At 61.6% G+C, this 18,190-nt stretch overlaps 4 protein-coding genes across 7 annotated transcripts in view; 1 reads left to right on the plus strand and 3 right to left on the minus strand.

The window, feature by feature from the left end:
• Window positions 1-2,699: 2,699 nt before the first annotated feature.
• On the minus strand, window positions 2,700-6,951 carry FGF17 (fibroblast growth factor 17). The gene is made up of 4 exons (XM_048287345.1): window positions 6,918-6,951; window positions 5,037-5,181; window positions 3,578-3,684; window positions 2,700-2,987 (listed from the first exon to the last, which is right to left on the minus strand). The coding sequence occupies exons 1-4, from the start codon at window positions 6,936-6,938 to the stop codon at window positions 2,700-2,702; spliced, it is 561 nt and encodes a 186-aa protein (XP_048143302.1). The 5' UTR covers window positions 6,939-6,951.
• A 1,858-nt stretch (window positions 6,952-8,809) lies between these two features.
• NPM2 (nucleophosmin/nucleoplasmin 2) lies at window positions 8,810-11,157 on the minus strand. Of its 3 annotated transcripts, none has more exons than XM_048287344.1 (10): window positions 11,068-11,157; window positions 10,778-10,854; window positions 10,580-10,665; window positions 9,990-10,106; window positions 9,816-9,909; window positions 9,616-9,737; window positions 9,420-9,448; window positions 9,300-9,336; window positions 9,028-9,095; window positions 8,810-8,879 (listed from the first exon to the last, which is right to left on the minus strand). In XM_048287344.1, the coding sequence occupies exons 2-9, from the start codon at window positions 10,833-10,835 to the stop codon at window positions 9,054-9,056; spliced, it is 585 nt and encodes a 194-aa protein (XP_048143301.1). In that variant the 5' UTR covers window positions 10,836-10,854; window positions 11,068-11,157; the 3' UTR covers window positions 8,810-8,879; window positions 9,028-9,053. The 3 variants fall into 3 exon arrangements, with proteins under 3 accessions (XP_048143301.1, XP_048143299.1, XP_048143300.1); XM_048287342.1 differs by having other exon boundaries at window positions 9,300-9,339; XM_048287343.1 differs by lacking the exon at window positions 11,068-11,157 and adding an exon at window positions 10,933-11,035 and having other exon boundaries at window positions 9,300-9,339.
• Window positions 11,158-12,104: 947 nt separating this feature from the next.
• Window positions 12,105-13,875, plus strand: PBDC1 (polysaccharide biosynthesis domain containing 1). Its single transcript, XM_048287346.1, has 6 exons — window positions 12,105-12,160; window positions 12,274-12,339; window positions 13,003-13,062; window positions 13,143-13,283; window positions 13,387-13,498; window positions 13,580-13,875. The coding sequence occupies exons 1-6, from the start codon at window positions 12,134-12,136 to the stop codon at window positions 13,690-13,692; spliced, it is 519 nt and encodes a 172-aa protein (XP_048143303.1). The 5' UTR covers window positions 12,105-12,133; the 3' UTR covers window positions 13,693-13,875.
• Window positions 13,876-16,337: 2,462 nt separating this feature from the next.
• Window positions 16,338-18,190, minus strand: part of XPO7 (exportin 7) — a 73,659-nt gene continuing 71,806 nt past the window's right edge. For both annotated transcript variants that reach the window (XM_048287297.1, XM_048287296.1), the window contains exons 27-28: window positions 17,413-17,540; window positions 16,338-16,762 (exon numbers count right to left, since the gene is read on the minus strand). In XM_048287297.1, the coding sequence (XP_048143254.1) occupies window positions 16,669-16,762; window positions 17,413-17,540 (222 nt within the window). In that variant the 3' untranslated portion in view covers window positions 16,338-16,668. The remainder of the gene's footprint in view (window positions 16,763-17,412; window positions 17,541-18,190) is intronic.

Below are 18,190 nucleotides of genomic sequence, written 5' to 3' on the forward strand. Positions count from 1 at the left end.
CAGCGGGGTGGGGGCTGGCACCCACCACCTCTGCAGCCAGGGGGGCTCTGGGGAGGTGCCCTCAGTGGCCTCATGGCCCCCTCGGAACCCCCAGGGCATCCCCAGCCCCTGGAGCACCCCCAACTCCCGGGCCATCCCCGACCCCCTGAGCGTCCCCAGCCCCCAGAGCATTCCCAGCTCCTGGAACATCCCCAGCCCCTGGGAGAGCAAAGCCTTGGGAAAGGCTGGGACGAGACACCCTCCAGTGCACTTTCTGCACAGAGGACATTCCTGTCCCCACCTCCGTCCCCCGCCCCAGGTCTCACCTCAAAAAACAAGAAAGAAGCCGTGTGAGGGGTTTTTTTTTTCGCTCCTTCTCCAGCCATAATTAAAAAGGACTCACCCTTCCGAGCCCTTTCTATCCCGGGAGGTCGAGAAGAAAGAGAGGGGAGGAAGGGGAAAAACCCTGAAAGAAAAGAGAGGAAGGGCTTGGGAAGGAGAAGAGAAAAAAAAAAAAAGGGACGGGGGAAAAATTAAAGCGGAGATTACACAAAGGGAACTCCTCTACCTTTGAAGCTTTGGCTAAATTGGGGAGGGGGCGGCGGGGGCAGGGAGGGTCCAGACCCAGCCGGCTCCTTTCTCAAAGCCTTCTCCTTTCAAGAATGTCTCGAATTCCTGCAGGAACAAGGAGCCGGGGCTGTGGGGCCGAAGGAAACGGGAGGGGAAAAATAAAATCACCGTGGCCGCTCGGCTAATTCCGGCCGCCACACCTGGGCAGCGGCGCCGGGCGCATTGTTCGGCCCTAATTGCTGGGTGTTGCATTTCCCTTCTGCTTTAAAGCTTCATTTAACTCAAACTGTTATAATTTTCTCCCCACTGCCCTCCCCAGCCGTGCTGGCGGGGCTTTGTAGGGGCTGGGGGAGCCCCGAACCGGGGATTATGTCCCTCCCAGGGTCCGGCTGCCACCTCCCAGGGTATTGTCACAGGGGAAGGCGGTTCTGGGGAGGGGGGAACAGCAGCGGGGTCGGGGGGCGGCGGGGCTGGTGGCCCTAAAAGGGAGAAGAGGGGGGATCATGATGGTGGAGGCGGAGGGTGATGGGATTTGGGGGGAACAGGGGGTACCAGGCGGAGGGTGATGGGATTTGGGGGGAACAGGGGGTACCAGAGTGATGCCCTGAGTGTGGAGAACAGGGGGTAGCGCCCTGGGTGCCACTCCAAGGGTGATGCCAGGTGAAGGAACAGTGGGGACCAGGACAATGCTCCAGGGGGGAGCTTTGGGTGCCACAGTGGGTACCAGGCTGAGGGTGATGTCCTGGGGTGGGGACAGCAGGGGGTACCACACTGGTGCCACTCTGAGGGCTATGGCCTGGGAGTCTGCAGTGGATACCAGCTCTGGGTGATGCCCTGGGTGGGGAGAACAGCAGGAACCCCACCGAGGGTGATGTTCTGCGGGGTAAAACAGCGGGTACGGTGATGGGAGCCACGCTGGGGGTGATGCCCGATGGGGGAACAGTGGGTGCCCCTGTGGGGGTGATGCCCTGGGCACCAGGGCGCAGCAGCCACCCCCAGGACACAAGCTGAGGGACACAGACAGCAATGGTGGCCCCAGGGTGGCCCCAGCAGCAGCCACCTTCATCCTCCTGCTTCTGTCCCCAGGCACGAGGTGGTGGCACAGGGCACCCTGTGCTGGGTCCCCCCATCCCCAAGAGGGACACAGCAGTGGCAAAGCCTTGGCACAGGAAGGAAAACAGCCCCAGGCCCCAGAGTTTGGACACTCACTTTTATTTCCTTGGGGTTTCCTCCTTTACACCAGGAAACTCCCAAGTCTAAAGGTTTAGGCCTAAAACTGACTCATAAACAACAGAATTGGTCAAAACACACAAAATAGGAGCAGTAGCAAAGTAAAAATCACCTAAAGGCATCTTCTCTTTGGCCTGGTGGGCACCCAGGGTGTCCCTGTCCCACCCAGTGCCACCGGGAGAGGGCACGGACCTTCCCCTCCAATAAATAACGCGGAGACCCCACGGGGGTGGGGAGACAAGTGCTGGCCCCGGGGGCTGTGACCCAGAATCCCACCCCAGAGGGGGCATCCCACACGTTCATGGCCGGTGCCATCCGTCCCTGGCACCGAGAGCAGAGTCCAGGGGGAGCGGGAGTGTGTCCGGGGGTGGTGGCACGGGGACAAGGCTCTGGGGGCTGACAAGGGCACAAAGGCACGGGGCGGTGAAGGTGGATTCCACGGGATGCTCCAGGGATTCAGCCACCACTGACCACCTCCGAGGTCCTGCTCCTCCTGAGGGGAGTGGACAAAGGCACTGGACACCACAGAATGGTCCAGGGGTTCAGCACCCCACTGCCCATCCCCAAAGGGCTGAGGAGGGAATGGACAAAGGCCCTGGACACCATGGGATGCTCTAGGAATTCAGGGTCTCAGTGACCATCTCTGAAAGGGAGGGGACAAAAGCCCTGCCGCCCCCTGGGATACTTCAGGGATTCAGGACCCCACTGCCCATCCCTGAGGGGAGTGGACAAAGGCCCTAGATCCCCTGGGATACTCCGGGATTCAGGACCCCACCCACCAGCGCCCACCCCCAACCCGTGCCCTCCCCACCCTCGGGGCGCTTAAACCCCAAAGCGCTTTCAGAAAAACGGGGAGACCCTCGGGGCGCTGGGAGCCGGGGCAGCGCCGGGGGAGGGCGGGGACAGCTCCGGCCCCGGGGTTACGTGCGGGGACCGCGGGTGCGGCGGGAGCGGCGGGTGGGGGACGAGGAGCCCACGAACTCGAACTGCTTCTGGCGCTCGGCGTTGGGGAAGGGCAGCTGCCCCCGGTAGAGGCGCTTGATGAAATGAGCCTCCCGCTGGTTCTGGCGGCTGCGGGAGGCGCGGCGGGGCCGGCCCCGGCGGGTGAAGGCCATGTACCAGCCCTCGTAGCGCGCGTTCTGGAAGGCCGTGTAGTTGTTCTCCAGCACGATCTCGGTGAAGATGCAGTCCTTGCTCTTCCCGTTGGGCTGCGGGAGGAGGAGAGAGGGGGTTGAGGGCCGGCGGCGGTGGGATTTTGAGAGAGGTTGGAATGAGCCAGACCGTCCCTGCCATGCCTCAAATCCATCTTTATCACCTCAAAACCCAGCTCTGCCACCATCCTTGACACCATCCTTGACACCCCTCAGCTCATCTGTCACCCCCAGTCCACCCCTGACACCAACCCAAGCCCATCTTTGTCACCCCCCAAAACCGGTTTTTTCACCCTAAAACCCATCTGTGTCACCTCCAGCCCACCCCTGCCCCTCCCTGCATCATCTTTGTCACCATCTCTGAAACAGCCCAGCTCATCTGTGCCCCCTGCCACCTCCCAAACCCATCTCTGCCACCCCAAAACCCATCCCCACCACATTCCCTATGGATTCCACCCCCGTGCACCAGGAGCGGCTCCCTGGATCCTCCCCTTGTGGGGTCCGGCCCGAGCAGCACAGGGAGGACGGAGGAAAAGGGCTCAGGGAGAGCACCCCAAAGGTGCCCAAAGCGACCAGGGACCAGCCTGGCCGGGTTCCCAGGCTGAGCTCCAGGGATCTGGGGGAGCCTGGGGGTGCCCAGGACTCACTTTCCCGATGAGTTTCCCCCTCTTGCTCATGCAGATGTACTTCTCGCTCTCGGCCCCCTTGATCCGCACGCGGCTTCCGAACGTGTCCGTCTCCACGATCAGCTTGGCTGCGAGGAGGGGACGTGTCCTACGAGAGCTGGGACACCCCCCCGAGGGGCTCCCAGCCCCCACATCCCCCCCCTGCCCTTCCCCCTGCCTCCATCTCCCAAAAAGAGGGGCTGGACACGGAGAAAGAAATGTCGTTTCTTTGGGGAAAACCAGGAGTTGTCCCCTGTGCTGCTCCCTTCCACAGCAGGGCAGCCCCAGGCTCCTCCAAGGAAGCTTCCTGAGATTTTTTTTTTTTTTCCTTCCAAGAGGAAAAAAAAAATCCCTCCAGGATCCTTCCGAGCGGGCCAGGAGGGCAAAATTTCCTTTTCCAGGGAATTTCCCCATCCGTGGTGCCAAAGGGACGTTGTGGAAACCCAAATCAGGCGGGTGATGAAGGCACAGCCCTTTCCTTCCCCTCTGGCACATCCAAACCGTCGGAATTCAGGGATTTCTCCAGGAATTCCGTGGGTTTTCCAGGCCCAGACCGAACCCAGCACCTGCCGGGTTAATTATCCTCGTCCTCATTGTTCCTCCACAACATTCCCAGCTCCGGAGCAGCACGGAAATCCGTGACCGCGGCCGGGAGAATCCAGGGAAAGCCCTGGAAAGGCCGTGACTCAGCGCTGGGAAAAGCCTTTCCCGAAGCTTCGGGCTGTTTGTGGGGCTGTGATGCCCCCTCAGCATAGAAAACCCCTCCGGAAAGGTGGGAAAAGCGGGAAGGGATCTGTCCCAGGTGGACTCTGCCCACCACCTATGGGTATTTAGGAGGAGGATGCCGGGATCAGGCGATTTTCCTCAGGGAAAAGTTGTTTGCCCGTCTCCGGGAAGGGATTGGAAAGCACAAGCCCTAAGTGTAGGGGTTATAAATACTTCACAGAGCCAGAGAAATCCACAATTTGGGAAGTTTTGAGGTCAGGGCTGGCTCTTCGCAGCTGCGCTCTCACCGTAGGATGATTTTTTTTGAGGCGATTTTTGGGTATAAAACCACCTGGAGCCGGAATTCCTCCACACACCACGGAACTCTTTGGGAAGAGCCGCTTCCCAGGTGATTCCCAGCCTTTCCCTGAGCACCACGGGCAGGGTGGTGGCAGCGCCGGGATCCCAAACCCCTGTCCCGCAGCCAGAGCCTGCGATCCCTGAGGAAGAACCCGGGAAAAGAGGTACCAGGGGAGGGGGATGCACGGTGGGGGTGTGGGGTTGGGTGAGGGGGTCCTGACCCGTCCCTTTCCCTGCCCAGGGCTCTTCCCGGCTCCTGCGCAGCCGGGTCAGGAGGAGAGCGGCTCCGTCGGAGCAGGACAGCTAAAAATCCCGGGAAACCTCTGCCAGGAGGCTGAGAGGAATTCGCTGCTGCGGCATCAGGAGGGAGCCTCACCGAATTTGTTCCCGTCCTCGGCGGTGGCTGTGATCCTTTTTCCGTGGACCTGGACGTGCTTGCCGCTGGTCCGGCTGTAGAGTTGGTACTCCCGGATCTGGCGCCGGCTCAGCTGGTCCGTCATGGCCCCCTGGTCCCTCACGTACTGGTTAAAATTAGGAGACGGTTGGTTCTCCCCCTTTGTTTACAAAGGGAAAAATCAAATCAATTCGTTTTGGGATGGCAAAGGGAAGAGATGGGTGGGAATGGGCTCGGAGGGGTCGTGGCACCTCCTTTGAGGGTCGCAGTCGCCTTCCCTTGGAGCAGGGAAGGCTTTGGGAGAGGCAAAGAGCGTTCCCTGAATTCCAAGCAGACGCGGGATGTCGGGAAGGATTCTCCCCTCCCATCCCCGGGGTGCTCAGCAGGAATGAGGGACACGCTGGGAAGCGGGAGCTGAGCTGGTGAAACACCCAGCGGGTCCCTCACGGGGGGTAAGGCGCCCTAAATCACCCCCCAGATCCCAGGAGCAGATGCCCTAAATCCCAGGAGAGGAGCCACCCGTTCCCAATCCACTCTGGGAACGGGATAAACGCCGCGGGGATCCCGGAACAGCTCCGTGGCTTTTCCTAAATGAGGGATGTTGGAGGGAAAAGCGGAGCTGATTAGGGCACGTGAGGAGGGGGATTTGGGGTGGGCAGCCCCTGCCCCGCTCCGGATTCCAACCAGAACATCCCAAGGGAAAACTCGGCTTAATCCCGGGGCTTTGGGGCAGCACCTGAGAGACCCCGACCCCAAAACCAGCTCTGAAGGGGGCCGTGGGCAGGGGATGAGAACCAGGGGTGGCATCTCCTGCTGGCAGAGGGGGACGTTTGGGGTCCCAGGGCTCAGTTTGGGGTGCGCAGCATCGCCCTGGGGGGGTGGGTCAGGACCCGCCTCCCGCATTCCCAGGCTGTGGAATCGCCTCGCTGGGTGGGAATGCACGAGGGTATCCAGCCCTGGGAGGGTGGGGGGGCACGGCCCGCCCCCCCCAAATCCCTCCCCACCACCTTTGTGTGTTCCCGGGGACTCATTTCCTGCCGGGATCCGCTTTAAAGCCTTTGGGGTTGGCCGGGGGAGGTGGGATGGGATTGGGATTGCGGGGGGGGGGGGGGGGAAGCGGCCCCTCCCCATCAAAGGCGCTTCCCTTCCCCTCTCATTTCCAAAGAAATAAAAGCATTTACCTTGGGAAGAGGGGAAAAAAAGAGGCGAAAAGAAAGAAAAAAAGGTCCCGAGGATGTTTTAATGCCGCGGGGGCCGCAGCCCCGGGGGTTTTGTTCGGGCGCTGGAGCAGAGGGTGCTGATATGGAACAGTGGATTTTAAAAGCTGCTGCTTTTCTAAAGCTCACAAAAAAAAAAAAAAAAAAAAAAAAAAAAAGGGTCGGAGCAGCCCCAGAGGGTTTGGGGGAGAGGGGAGGGGGTGTCCAACCTCGCACCCCCCCGCTGGCGGGGTCCAGACCCCGTTAATCCCCTCGGGGCGAGCCCGGGCAGTGTCCGGCAGCCCGAGGGTAACGGAGCTGGCACGGCCCTGCCCGAGCGGGGCTGCGGGAAACGCGTCCCTCGCTGGGCTGGGGTCCCTGCCGGCCTCATCCCGACCCTCCGGAGGGGTCTGAGGGGGTGACCCCCATCACTGAAACCCCTCCTGCAGCCCCTCGAGGTCACAAACACCTCCGGTGGGGACACGACCCCACGGGCACCATCCCTGCATCCCGCCCTGCCCGGAGCTCGGCCCCACTCGGGATGGAACTCCCGGGAAAATCCCAAACCCCAGGGCACCGGGCGCCCCCCAAAAGCGAAGGGTCAGCTCAGGGGGTCACCGAACGCAGCCTTCGCCCACCCCGGGGTCAGCAAAGCCCCCGCACCTACCTGGGTCTGACAGGAGAACATGAGCAGCTGGAAACATCTGCGGAAAAAAGGGAAAACCGGCGAGTTTTGGGTGGTTTCTCCTTCCCCCCCACCCCGGGAGAAAGCCAAGAACAACCCGGGGACACCCCCGCGAGCCGCAGCGGGAGCTCGGCGCTTACATGGAGAGGTTCTGCAGGGTCAGGGGCTGCATGGCGCTGCTCGGAGCCCCCCGGCCACCGCCGGCCACCGCCAGCCCCGCTTCCCTGGGAATGCTCCGGTCCACTCCTTCTCGGGGCGGCCGAGGGGACGAGCGGGTGAATCCCGGGATGCGCCGAGCCCACGTGCGATGCCCAAGGCTCCGGAGCAGCGACGGCTCATGGGGGAGGCAGCGGGGCTGGGGGCTTCTCCTCCTCTTCCTCCTCTTCTTCTTCTTCCTCGGGCCCTGGGGGCTGCTCGTCCTACGCCCGGGGGACATCCAGCGCCATCCTGTCCCCTGCGCCCCCTCCCCATCAGCCGCCCGCGCTGGGCCCGGTGCCCCCGGGCAGGGCGGTGCCCGCAGCCCCCCGCTCCATGGAGCCCTCGCCGTGCCGGCCCCGAGGGGGGACACGGGCGGCGGGGGCGGCTTTAAAGGTGGGGAGAGCCCCGCAGGGAGGGGCTGGAGGTGGCCCGGGAGGGAGAGGGTGGGATGGGGCAGGAGGAGGGGACGGCGGAGATGGGCTCGGCTTGGGGGTCCCCATCTCCCCCCGCCCCAAGCCGCGGGGACACGCTGAGGGCAGCAGGCCTCGGGGACAGAGGGGTTTTGTCACCGCCTCATCATCAGGTGCCTCACCCAGCACAGCGGGGTCTCACCCGCTGCTCCAGCGCTGGGGGGCTCTGGGGAGCCCCCCCTCCTCTTCCCATCCCGCAGGGGGAGGTCGGGGACCCCCCCCCAGGCACCGTTTGCTGGGCCAGGGAGGTGCTAAACGCCCGATAAAGACCCCGGCGGGGAGCTGGGGAACCCCTGAGGGGTCAAACCGCACCGGGGGGGTCAGTTCAGAACTCACCTGCCTTCACTCGTGCCTCAGTTTCCCCCAGGCGCCGTGGGAAAGGCAGGAGGGGGAGCAGCAGGGATCCACCCCCCATCCACAGGAGGGTGGGGGGGGCGATCCCATGAAAACAACCCAAATTAACCCCCCCCGCTGCCTCCACACCTCCCGGGCCAGGAATTCAGCCCAAACCCCCCCCCCCCCCCCCCAAACGGGGCAGCCCCCAGATCTGGGATCCCCTCCCACCCCCATCCTGGGGGGCTCAGCAGCCCTGGGGGCTGCGCCTCCGCCCCCCCATCCACGGGGGATGATTGATGGATGTGGGGCCGTCATCGCCCCCGGGATGTGCCCCCGGTGTGGGGCGGGGGGCCCGGGCGCTGTCAGCACCTCCCGGGGGGGCCCCGCTGTGCAAACAGCCCCTGCGGGGTGAGGACAGGCGGGAGGGACAGCGCTGCCTGTCACAGCTCCCGCGGTGGCCCTGGAGGACAGAAACGGCCCTGTGCCCCCCGTTCCCATCCCAGCAGCTCCTCAGCCCCATCCCGGGTGGGTGCCGAGCGGGATTAACCTCCCTGAACTGTCCCATCCCCGCCCCACACCTGGAGCAGCCCCATAGCGGGGGTCAGGTTCCCTCTGGGAGCCCCCCCTTAGGACACAGCAGCACCCGGGGGGCTCCGGGCCCTCCCCAAATCCCGGTGCCAAGGCCAGGTCCACGGGATCCAATCCTCTCCCCGCTGCTCCCTAATCCCCCTTTGTCCCCTATCCACAGCACCCCACGGGTGAGGGGCAGCCTCCGGCGCCCCAAATCCAGGGAAGCGGCTTCCAGCAGCTCCATCCAGGGTGGGGGATGCTCCCACAGCCCCCCCCAGCGCCAGCACGGGGAGCCAGGAGTGCAAAATGTGCTTTATTTGGGAACGCCACCACCACCCCCAGCAGCTGCTGCTTCCAGGAATCCCGGCACCTGGAAGGGAAGGAGAAAAAGGATTTTACCCGCGGGGATCGCGGGATGACCACGCCGTGGGGACGGAGCCGCCCCAGCCCCGCACTGGGGGCACCCCCGGGTCCCTCCCAGCTCCGTAGGGAGCCGGGCTCCGCATCCCAATCCTCACCGGGCCGGGCTCTGACGGAATTCCCGTTATTTCTTTGGTGCTTTCCTGCCCCGGCCGGCTCCGCGTCCCTGCAAGAACGGGGAGGAGGCTGAACGTGGGGACCCCCCCCCCCCCCCAGCCTGGGGGGCCCCAAACCCGCGTTTCTCCCCCATTTTTGGGTCCAGCAGCTGCTGCTCATCACACACCGACCCCTTTCCCTGCCCCGGAGCCGCCGGTCCTGTGTTATCCCGTGGGAGAACGGGATGCAGGGGGACACCCCAAGCAGCTCCTACCTTGCTGGGAAGGGGATCCTCAGGGGCGAGGCTGTTCCTGCTGGGAGAGAAGGGGAGGGTTGGGATTAGGGGTGCCGGCAGTGGGAGATCCCCCGCTCCAGCTTCTCCCTCCATACTCACAGCTCATCCTCCTTTTCCAGCTTCCTTTTCTACGGGAGAGAGAGAGGGAGGGAGATGTGGGATGGGGACTCTTCCTCCCCGAGGGATGAAGGCCATGGCTCATCCCCTTAACAGAGAGGGGTTTGGGGTCCCTGCCCCCTTTCCCCGTGGCACAGGGACCCCTCCCCACTCCTGACCCCACCCGCGGGGTGCTGACCTTGGCAGCGCTGCCTTTCCGGGCACTCGAGCCCTTGGGGGGCTTCTTGGGGGTCTCTTCTGCTGCTTCCTCTTCTTCCTCCTCCTCCTCCTCGTCCTCCTCATCCGAGCTCAGGGTCAGCACTGCGGGAGAGCCTGGCTGAGCCCCCAGACCCCGCTGGGAGTGGGGGGGTCACGGGGTGGGGGGACCCCGATACTCACTGGACACGTGCTGGCCGCTGACATAGACGGGGCCGGAGCCGGCTCGGAGGTGGAAGGTCACCGGGGGGGTCAGTTCCAGTCCGGCCAGCATGGCCTAGAAAACGGGAATGGGAACAGCTCCTGGCAGAAACCCCCTCCCCAGGGGGAGCAGAAACCCCCTCCCCAGGCACTCACCGTGGGCAGCACCGACGGCTTCAGCGTGGCCAGGGGCACCGGGGTCCGGCTGTCCCCGTCCTCGGCCACCACCTCCACCACGTGGAATTCATCGCGGGCCGTCTCCCCCAGGCAGATCTCGAGGGGAAAGGAAATCAGGAAATCCCCTCAGGACCCCCCCAAAACCCAGGTACTCCTCGCCCAGGACCCCCTGGGATTTTTGGGGCAGAGGGGCAGCGGGGTGTGGGCATCCCCCTGCCCATCCCTCACCACACGGAATTCACCCCAGGCCACCTCCCTGAGGGACTGAGGAGAAAATCCCACCCAGGTACCCCTTTGTGGGATCCTTTGGGGGGCAGCGGGGTGAGAGCAATCCGTCCTCAGCCGCGATCTCCACCCCGTAGGATTCATCCCCCAAACTGCGGGAAGAAGATTCCCCCCAGGACCTCCATAAATCCCAGGAATTTGGGGAGCTGGGGGGGGTACAATCATCCCCCTCCCTGCCTGCTCCGATCTCTCCCACGTGGAATTCATCCCGGGATATCTCCCCTGGACAGCGAGAAGAACAATCCCCCCTTCACCCCCTCCCGAGCGTTTTTGGGGTCACGCACCGTGCGCAGGACCAGCTGCTGCTCGCAGTGCCATTCCTCGGGCACCTGGAAGGTGTAGGAGCTCCTCCCGCTGCTCAGCTCGCACCCTGCGGGCACCAGGAGGGGACAAATCCATGGCATTGGGGGGGTCCCGGGCAGGGAGGGGCACCCCGGAGCACCCCCCCAGCCCTACCGGGGTGTGGGGCTCGTGGCACTCACCCCAAAGGATGGACACGGGTTTCTCGGACCTGCTGTCGGTGCTGTCCGTGAGGGACATGGCTCGGGGGTGTCACAGCCTGGGGGGGACACGCAGAGCTGTGGGACCCCCCCCCCAACCTGCAGCACCCCCAGTCCCCCCTCCCCAAAAGGCTCACCCTAAAAAGCGCCTCAATTCTCAGCCCAAGGGGAACCCCGAAGACAGCACGGCCACCTCACAGCGGGCACTTATAGGGGCACAGGGACCCCACCCACCCCCCAGTCGCCAATTAAGCAGGTAATTAGTTAATTACCCCCCAGCTGTGGGTGCTAATGAGCCCCCTCCTCCCCGATGTGTCACAGGTCACCGTGTTGTGACATCCCTGGTGGCCCCACCCCGCGTGTCCCCTCGCCCTGTGTGTCCCCCGATGTCTCCCGCGTCCCTCCGTCCCGCGTGTCCCCCCCACGTCCCCACGCGTTGTCCCGTGTCCCTCGATGTCCCCCCGTGTCCCTACGCCTCCCGTGTCCCTCCAAACCTCCCATTCCCCCGTGTCCCTGCGCTCTCCGTGTCCCCCCGATCCCTCCTGTCCCCCTGCCCCCGTGTCCCCCCCGTGTCCCCCTCGTGTCCTCCTGCCCCCCGTGTCCCCCCCCGTGTCCCCCCGATTCCTCGTGTCCTCCTGTACCCCGTGTCCCCTCCACGTCCCCCCGCGTTGTCCTGTGTCCCTCGATGTCCCCCCGTGTCCCCTCCATGTCCCTTCGTGTCCCCCGCCCCGCGTGTCCCATCACACACCGGTTCTGCGTGTCCCCTCGTGTCCCTCCGTCCCGTGTGTCCCCCCCACGTCCCCACGCGTTGTCCCGTGTCCCTCGATGTCCCCCCATGTCCCTACGCCTCCCGTGTCTCTCCAAACCTCCCATTCCCCCGTGTCCCTGCGCTCTCCGTGTTCCCCCGATCCCTCCTGTCCCCCTGCCCCCCGTGTCCCCCCCGTGTCCCCCCGATTCCTCGTGTCCTCCTGCCCCCCGTGTCCCCCCCGTGTCCCCCCGATTCCTCGTGTCCTCCTGCCCCCCGTGTCCCCCCCGTGTCCCCCCCGTGTCCCCCTCGTGTCTTCCTGTACCCCGTGTCCTCCTGCCCTCCGTGTCCCCCCCGTGTCCCCCCGATCCCTCCTGTCCTCCTGCCCTCCGTGTCCCCCCCGTGTCCCCCTCCTGTCCTCCTGCCCCCCGTGCCCCCCCCGTGTCCCCCTCCTGTCCCCCGCGTGTTCCCCCCGATCCCTCGTGTCCTCCTGCCCCCGTGACCCCCCCGTGTCCCCCCCGTGTCCCCCCCGTGTCCCCTCCTTGTCCCTCCCCGTCCCCGTGGGCGGAGCCGCCGCTCCTCTTCCGGCAGCGATGGCGGCGGCGGGGCTGGCGGGGCTGGTGAGACCGGGGGGCACCGGGGGGGACCGGGGGGCCGTGGGTGACCCCGTGTGACCCTGGGGGGGCCATGGGGGCCGTGTCCCCCCGCTGTGGCAGCTCCGTGTCCCCCGCAGGGCCCCGGCGAGGCCGCGGCGGCCGCTCAGGCGCTGGCGCTGCCCGCGGAGTCCTTCGGCAACGACGTGAGTGGGACTGGGGGGACTGGGGGGACTGGGGGGCCTTACTGGGAGGGGTCACAGACTGGGAGGGAGTCACAGATTTGGGGGTGTCACAGATTTGGGGGTCCCTGTCCTCGCAGAGGGGTCCCAGACTTGGGAGGGTTCCAACTTTTGGGGTCCCTGTCCTGGGGGTGTCAGATTTGGGGGGGGGTTCCAACTTTTGGGGTCCCTGTCCTGGGGGTGTCAGATTTGGGGGGGGGTTCCAACTTTTGGGGTCCCTGCCCTGGGGGGTGTCAGATTTGGGGGGGGCTCCAACTTTTTGGGGTCCCTGTCCTGGGGGGTGTCAGATTTGGGGAATTCCATTCCTGGGGAGTCCCAGTCCTCAGGGGGATATCCCGGTCCTGGGAGGGGCGTTCCAGCTTTGAGGGTCCCGGTTTTGGGGGTCTCAGTCATGGCAGGGGGGTCCCAGCCTTGTCCCCCGAGAGGAGCAAAATCCCAAAAGGAAGAAAATCCCCCCGGAACGGGAGGAGAGGAACCCCAAGAGGATGAAAAGCCCCATGAAGGGGGGAAGAAAACCCCCAAAAAGGGGGAGAGGGTCCCCCAAATGGGAGGAGGGACCCCCCCAAGGGGAGATTTGTCCCCAGAGGGGGGGTCCCAGCTGTCCCTGATCCGTGTCCGGCCCCGCAGCCCCGCGTGGAGCTGGCCTGGGCCATGAAGGCTCATCAGCACGCCCAGGTCTACTTCAACGTGAGTCTGGGGGCTCTGAGTGCTTTGGGGGGGGAGCTTTTAGGGGGGTCCCAGCTGACCCTGCACCCCCCCCCACGCAGCTCATCTCCTCCGTGGACCCCAAATTCCTGAGCCTCACCAAGGTGGACGACCGGATCTACGAGGAATTCCGCAAAACCTTCCGGGACCTGCGCGTCGATGTCCTGGACCCCGAGGAGCTGAAATCGGAGCCGGCCAAGGCGGTGGGTGGGGGGCTCGGGGGGGGTCTCAGCGGGATTTTTTCCCCCCTTTTCCCGGGATTTTGGGGGTGCTGAGGGTGTTTTTACTCTTCCCCCCCCATCCCAGAAGTGGCGCCCGTTCTGCCTCCGTTTCGAGGGCGTGGTGGAGGATTTCAACTACGGGACGCTGCTCCGGCTGGATTCCCGGCGGGAATACACGGAGGAAAACACCATCTTCGGTGGGAAACGGGGTGAGAGAGCTGCAGGGGATCCCAAATCCATAGATTTCCTTGGAGTCGATCCCTTTCCTGCTTTTTCAGCCACCAGAATCCAGTTTTTCGCCATCGAGATCGCCCGGAACAGGGAAGGCTGGAATGACGAGGTTTACAGCAGCGCCAGGGAGCCGGCGGCTTCGGAGGGAAAATCGGGATGAGGATTGGGAAGCTGGGCCGGGATGAGGCGGGCAGGAGCCCCCAGGCTCGATTCGAGGGGAGCAGGAGCCCCCAGCCCCGCTCCGGGATCGTTCCCAGGCTGGGAAGGCTCTGGAAGGACGGAGGGGCTGGAGCTGCTCCCGCTCCTCCAGCTCCGACTGTAAATAAATGTTTGGAAATCCCAATCCCGGTGTTGGGATCCCTGTTTGAAAATCCCAATCCCTGTGGGGTTTGGGGATTCCCTGGGGTGTCCCCCTTCCCCTGTACCCCCCAGCTGCTCGCAGGGATGGGGAGGTTGTTCCCTAAAATGGGGGAAAACTTCCAGGAATTGGGGCCAAATCCAGGTGGGTTTTGGTTGGAGCTTTGCTCGCTCCGCTCGGGGCTCGAGGATCATCCACCCCCACCCCGAACGAAATCGGATTTTGGGGATTTGGGGATTTGATTGGGAAAAGTCACCCTGCAGGAGAGGGCTGGGGGTGTTGGGGGGATCTTGGGGCGAAGAGGGAGAGCTCAGGGGGAGATCTCGGGGTGCAGGGAGAAATCATGGGGAGAACTCGGTTTAGAGATCTTGGGGTTCTGGAGGAAAACTTGGGGTGCTGAGGAAGGTCTTGGGGTTCTGGGGGGAGATCCCGGGGTGCAGGGCAAGACCTTGGGGGCCAGGGGAGGGGAATCTCAGGGTTCTGGGGTGAACTTGGGGTTCTGAGAAGGAACTCAGGGTTCTGGGGTGAATTTTGGGGTTCTGGGGGTGCTCTCGGGGTTCTGGGGGGGTCTCTCAGGGCTCTGGGGTCAATCTCAGGGTTCTGGGGTGAATCTTGGGGTTCTGGGGGTTCTCTCACAGTTCTGGGGGGTCTCTCATGGTTCTGGGGGGACTCTCAGGGCTCTGGGGTCAATCTCAGGGTCCTGGGATGAATCTTGGGGTTCTGGGGGGGGACTCACGGTTCTGGGATGAATCTTGGGGTTCTGGGGGTTCTCTCACAATTCTGGGGGGTCTCTTACAGTTCTGGGGGGACTCTCAGGGCTCTGGGGTGAATATTGGGGTTCTGGGATGAATCTTGGGGTTCTGGGGGTTCTCTCACAATTCTGGGGGGGTCTCTTGCAGTTCTGGGGGGACTCTCAGGGCTCTGGGGTGAATCGTGGGGCTCTGGGGGTTCTCTCAGGGTTCTGGGGGTTCTCTCAGGGCTCTGGGGTGAATCGTGGGGCTCTGGGGTGACTCTCCGGGTTCAGGGCTGAGTTTTGGGGTGCAGGGGGAATCTCGGGGTGCAGCCAGAGCCGTGTCAGTAGAAACCATTGAGTTTTATTTGCAGTCACAATGCTTACACTGTTTGCAGCAAACACCCTTACAAGTCAACCAGCATCTGCTCACGCGGAAAAGGACCCAACACACAATCGCCAGAGGAAAAGAAAAAGAAGAAAACAAACCTAAAAAAAAAAAAAAAAAAAAACCAACCAAAACAAAATCCAAAATAAAATTAAAATCAAAATAAAATTAAAAAAAAAAAAATAATTAAAAGAGTTTAATTGGTGTCTGGGAAGAGAAACTGAAGCCCTAAAAGGCCCGAGTGTCTGTGGGGAGAGCTGAGCAAGAGGATGCACACGACTAGCAGCAACAATAGTGGGGAAATACAAGGCAAAGGGGTTCCCTCCCCCTCAGATCCCTCAGATCCGTCGGTTTTCCATCCGTGGATATCCCAAACATCGCTTGGGGTGACTCAAGAGAAGAAATGGACTCGTTCCCAAGGGCTGCTCGACGCTTCCTGCTGGGCAAACCTTGGGAAGAACCCGAGGAGGAGGAGGAGGAGGAGGAGGAAGAGGAGGAGGAGGAGGAGGCCCCTGTGCTGCCGCCAGCTCCTGCTCCAGCCCGGGAAAAACGGGAAAAAGAGATGGAAAAGGAGGAGGAAAAGGAGGAAAGGAGGGCCCTGGGAGGGGCTACTGCTACAGAGGGGACAGGAGGGACACCCACGAGCAAGCACGAACGGAGGGGTCACGTCATGGCTTCGAGTTCCCAATAACGAGGGCGAGACGGGACCGGGAAATTGTGATTTCGAGGGGGGGCTTAATAAGAAAAAATATACATTTGGAATTTTACAATGCCTTTTTTTTTCTTTTTTTTTTTTGTTTTGGTTTTTTTTTTTTTTTTGTGGTGGTTTTTTCTTTCGTCGTCATCGCTGTTTTTTAATTTTTTTTGTTGGTTTTTTGTTATTTTTTTTGTTTGTTTTGTTTGAGTTTTTGCTTCTCTCTACAGCTCATGTCACTAAATAGATCTCTGCACTTTCACACAGCCACCCCCTCGCCCAGTAAAGCTTCAGGCCACGCTTTCCTCACTCGCATTCACAACCCTCACACCAGCACTGGGTGCACCAGGACTCTGTAAAAATTCCAATCACACTTTGTTTTTTGTGGTTTTTTTTGTCATTTTGTTGGCTTTTTTTTTGTTTTTTTTTTTAAATCATCATTTTGGTTTTTGTGTGGGGTTTTTTTTTTTGTGATTTTTTTTTGTGATTTTTTTTTTTTTTTAAATTTTTGGGTGATTTTTTTTTTAAATTTTTTTTTGCAGTTTTTTTGTGTCCTCTTTTTTGTTGTTTTTTTTTTTTTTTTCTTTTTTTTGTCTCCTTTTTCTGAAACTCAATATAAACCTTGTTCCAAAATGTTATGAAAAAATGTACATGTTTTATACAAGGCAGGCTTTGCAGCAGAGCAATTCCACATTCCAGCCTGGGAGAGAGAGAGAGAGAGAGAGAGAGAGAGAGAGAAAAACCTTGGAATTCCTGCACCTGGATGATGCCCTTCCAATGGAAAACACCTGCCCAGGTGAGCTCAACCTGCTGCTCCCTCCTCCCTCGGGGTCCGGCCGCGCTCCAGCCCTGGGGAAGGGCTCCAGCCCTGGGGAAGGGCGGGGATTTGGGAACGCCCTGGATTCTTTCCTCGGGAAAAAGGGAGCCCTCGGGGCCAGGAGAAGGAGAAGCTGCCGGAGGGAGGTGTCAGCTCATCATGTCGTTGCTGTTGACGCCGTAGCTCGAGTTCTTCATGGAGTCGTTGACCTCCCGCCGGAACGCCGACAGGTTCTGGGTGAACCTGGACGGGTGGGAAGGGAGATTCCATCATTCCAGAAGCTCTCACAGGGTGTGGGGTCCTACCCAAAACCTGGCAGTGACCCTCTGGGTGTTGTGGCCGTGGGGTTTTTAAAGCCCATCAGGGATGGGGGTCCAGCATTTGGGAAGTTTCTTATTGGAATGGGGATATCTGGAAGGAATTCCTCCCCCTGGGAGGGTGGGGATGGGATTCCCAGGGGAAAAGCTGTGGCTGCCCCTGGATCGCTGCAAGTGTCCAAGGCCAGGTTGGAGCACTCTGGGATAGTGGAAAGTGTCCCTGGATGGGATTTAAGGTCCCTCCTAACCCAAACCATTCCATGATTCCAGGCATGAATCCATGAAGAAATCCCATGGGAAGTTTCAAACTGAAATGGGGATATTGGGAAGGAATTGCTGGCTGGGAGGGTGGCGAGGGGCTGGGATGGAATTCCCAGAGCAGTTGTGGCTGCCCCTGGATCCCTGGAAGTGCCCAAAGCCAGGCTGGAGCAGCCTGGGATCGCAGAACGTGTCCCTACCCACGGATATTTCAACTCCCTTCCCACCCAAACCATGCCAGGAGCCCGACCCCGAGGCAATCCCACGGGAAGGCGCCCATTCCAGGTTTTCCTGGCGGGAGGAGCGGCTGGCACTGACCTGTCCCTGTTCTTGGTGAGCAGGTTGCGCTCGATGCCCTCCATGAGGTTCTCGAAGCAGAGGTGCATGGCCTGCTGCTTCTCCGGGGGCTGGCTGTTCACGATGCTGTTCCTCAGGTCCGAGAAATACTGGGAAAGCAGGACAAGGAAGGGTTAATTCCCAGCTTTGGGATAGAGCACCCACTCCCCAGGATGGTGGGAATAAGGAGGGAACGTGGGTGGATGAATGGATGGAGTTGGGACTCCGCAGCTCCAAGGAGGGCTGTGACCTTTCCCAGCCACAGCATCACTCCAAGGCTTCCCTGGGAATGTTTGGGAATGTTCTCCTGCCTCAGCCAAGCTGGAATGGCTTTGGGATGGAGCACACAGCCCCAGGATGTTGGGAATAAGGAGGGAATATCCCAGCTTTTGAAAGGATGGAGTTGGACTCCTCAGCTCCAAGGAGAGCTGTGACCCCTCCTGGCCATGGGATCACTCCAAGGCTTCCTTGGGAATGTTTGGGAATGTTCTCCTGCCTCAGCCAAGCCCTTTTCCAGCTGGGATGGATCCTTTACCTGCTCGTTGAGCAGTGGCTGGGACATGGACCTTGGCTTTGGGATAGAGCACAAACCACCCAGGATGTTGGGAATAAGGAGGGAATATCCCAGCTTCTGAATGGATTTCATTGGATTCCTCAGCTCCAAGGAAAGCTGAGACCCTTCCTGGCCACGGGATCATTCCAAGGCTTCCCTGGGAATGTTCTCCTGCCTCAGCCAAGCCCTTTCCAGCTGGGATGGATC

Source organism: Corvus hawaiiensis, chromosome 27 (genome assembly GCF_020740725.1).
Source record: "Corvus hawaiiensis isolate bCorHaw1 chromosome 27, bCorHaw1.pri.cur, whole genome shotgun sequence".
In the NCBI taxonomy this organism is placed as follows: Eukaryota; Metazoa; Chordata; class Aves; order Passeriformes; family Corvidae; genus Corvus; species Corvus hawaiiensis.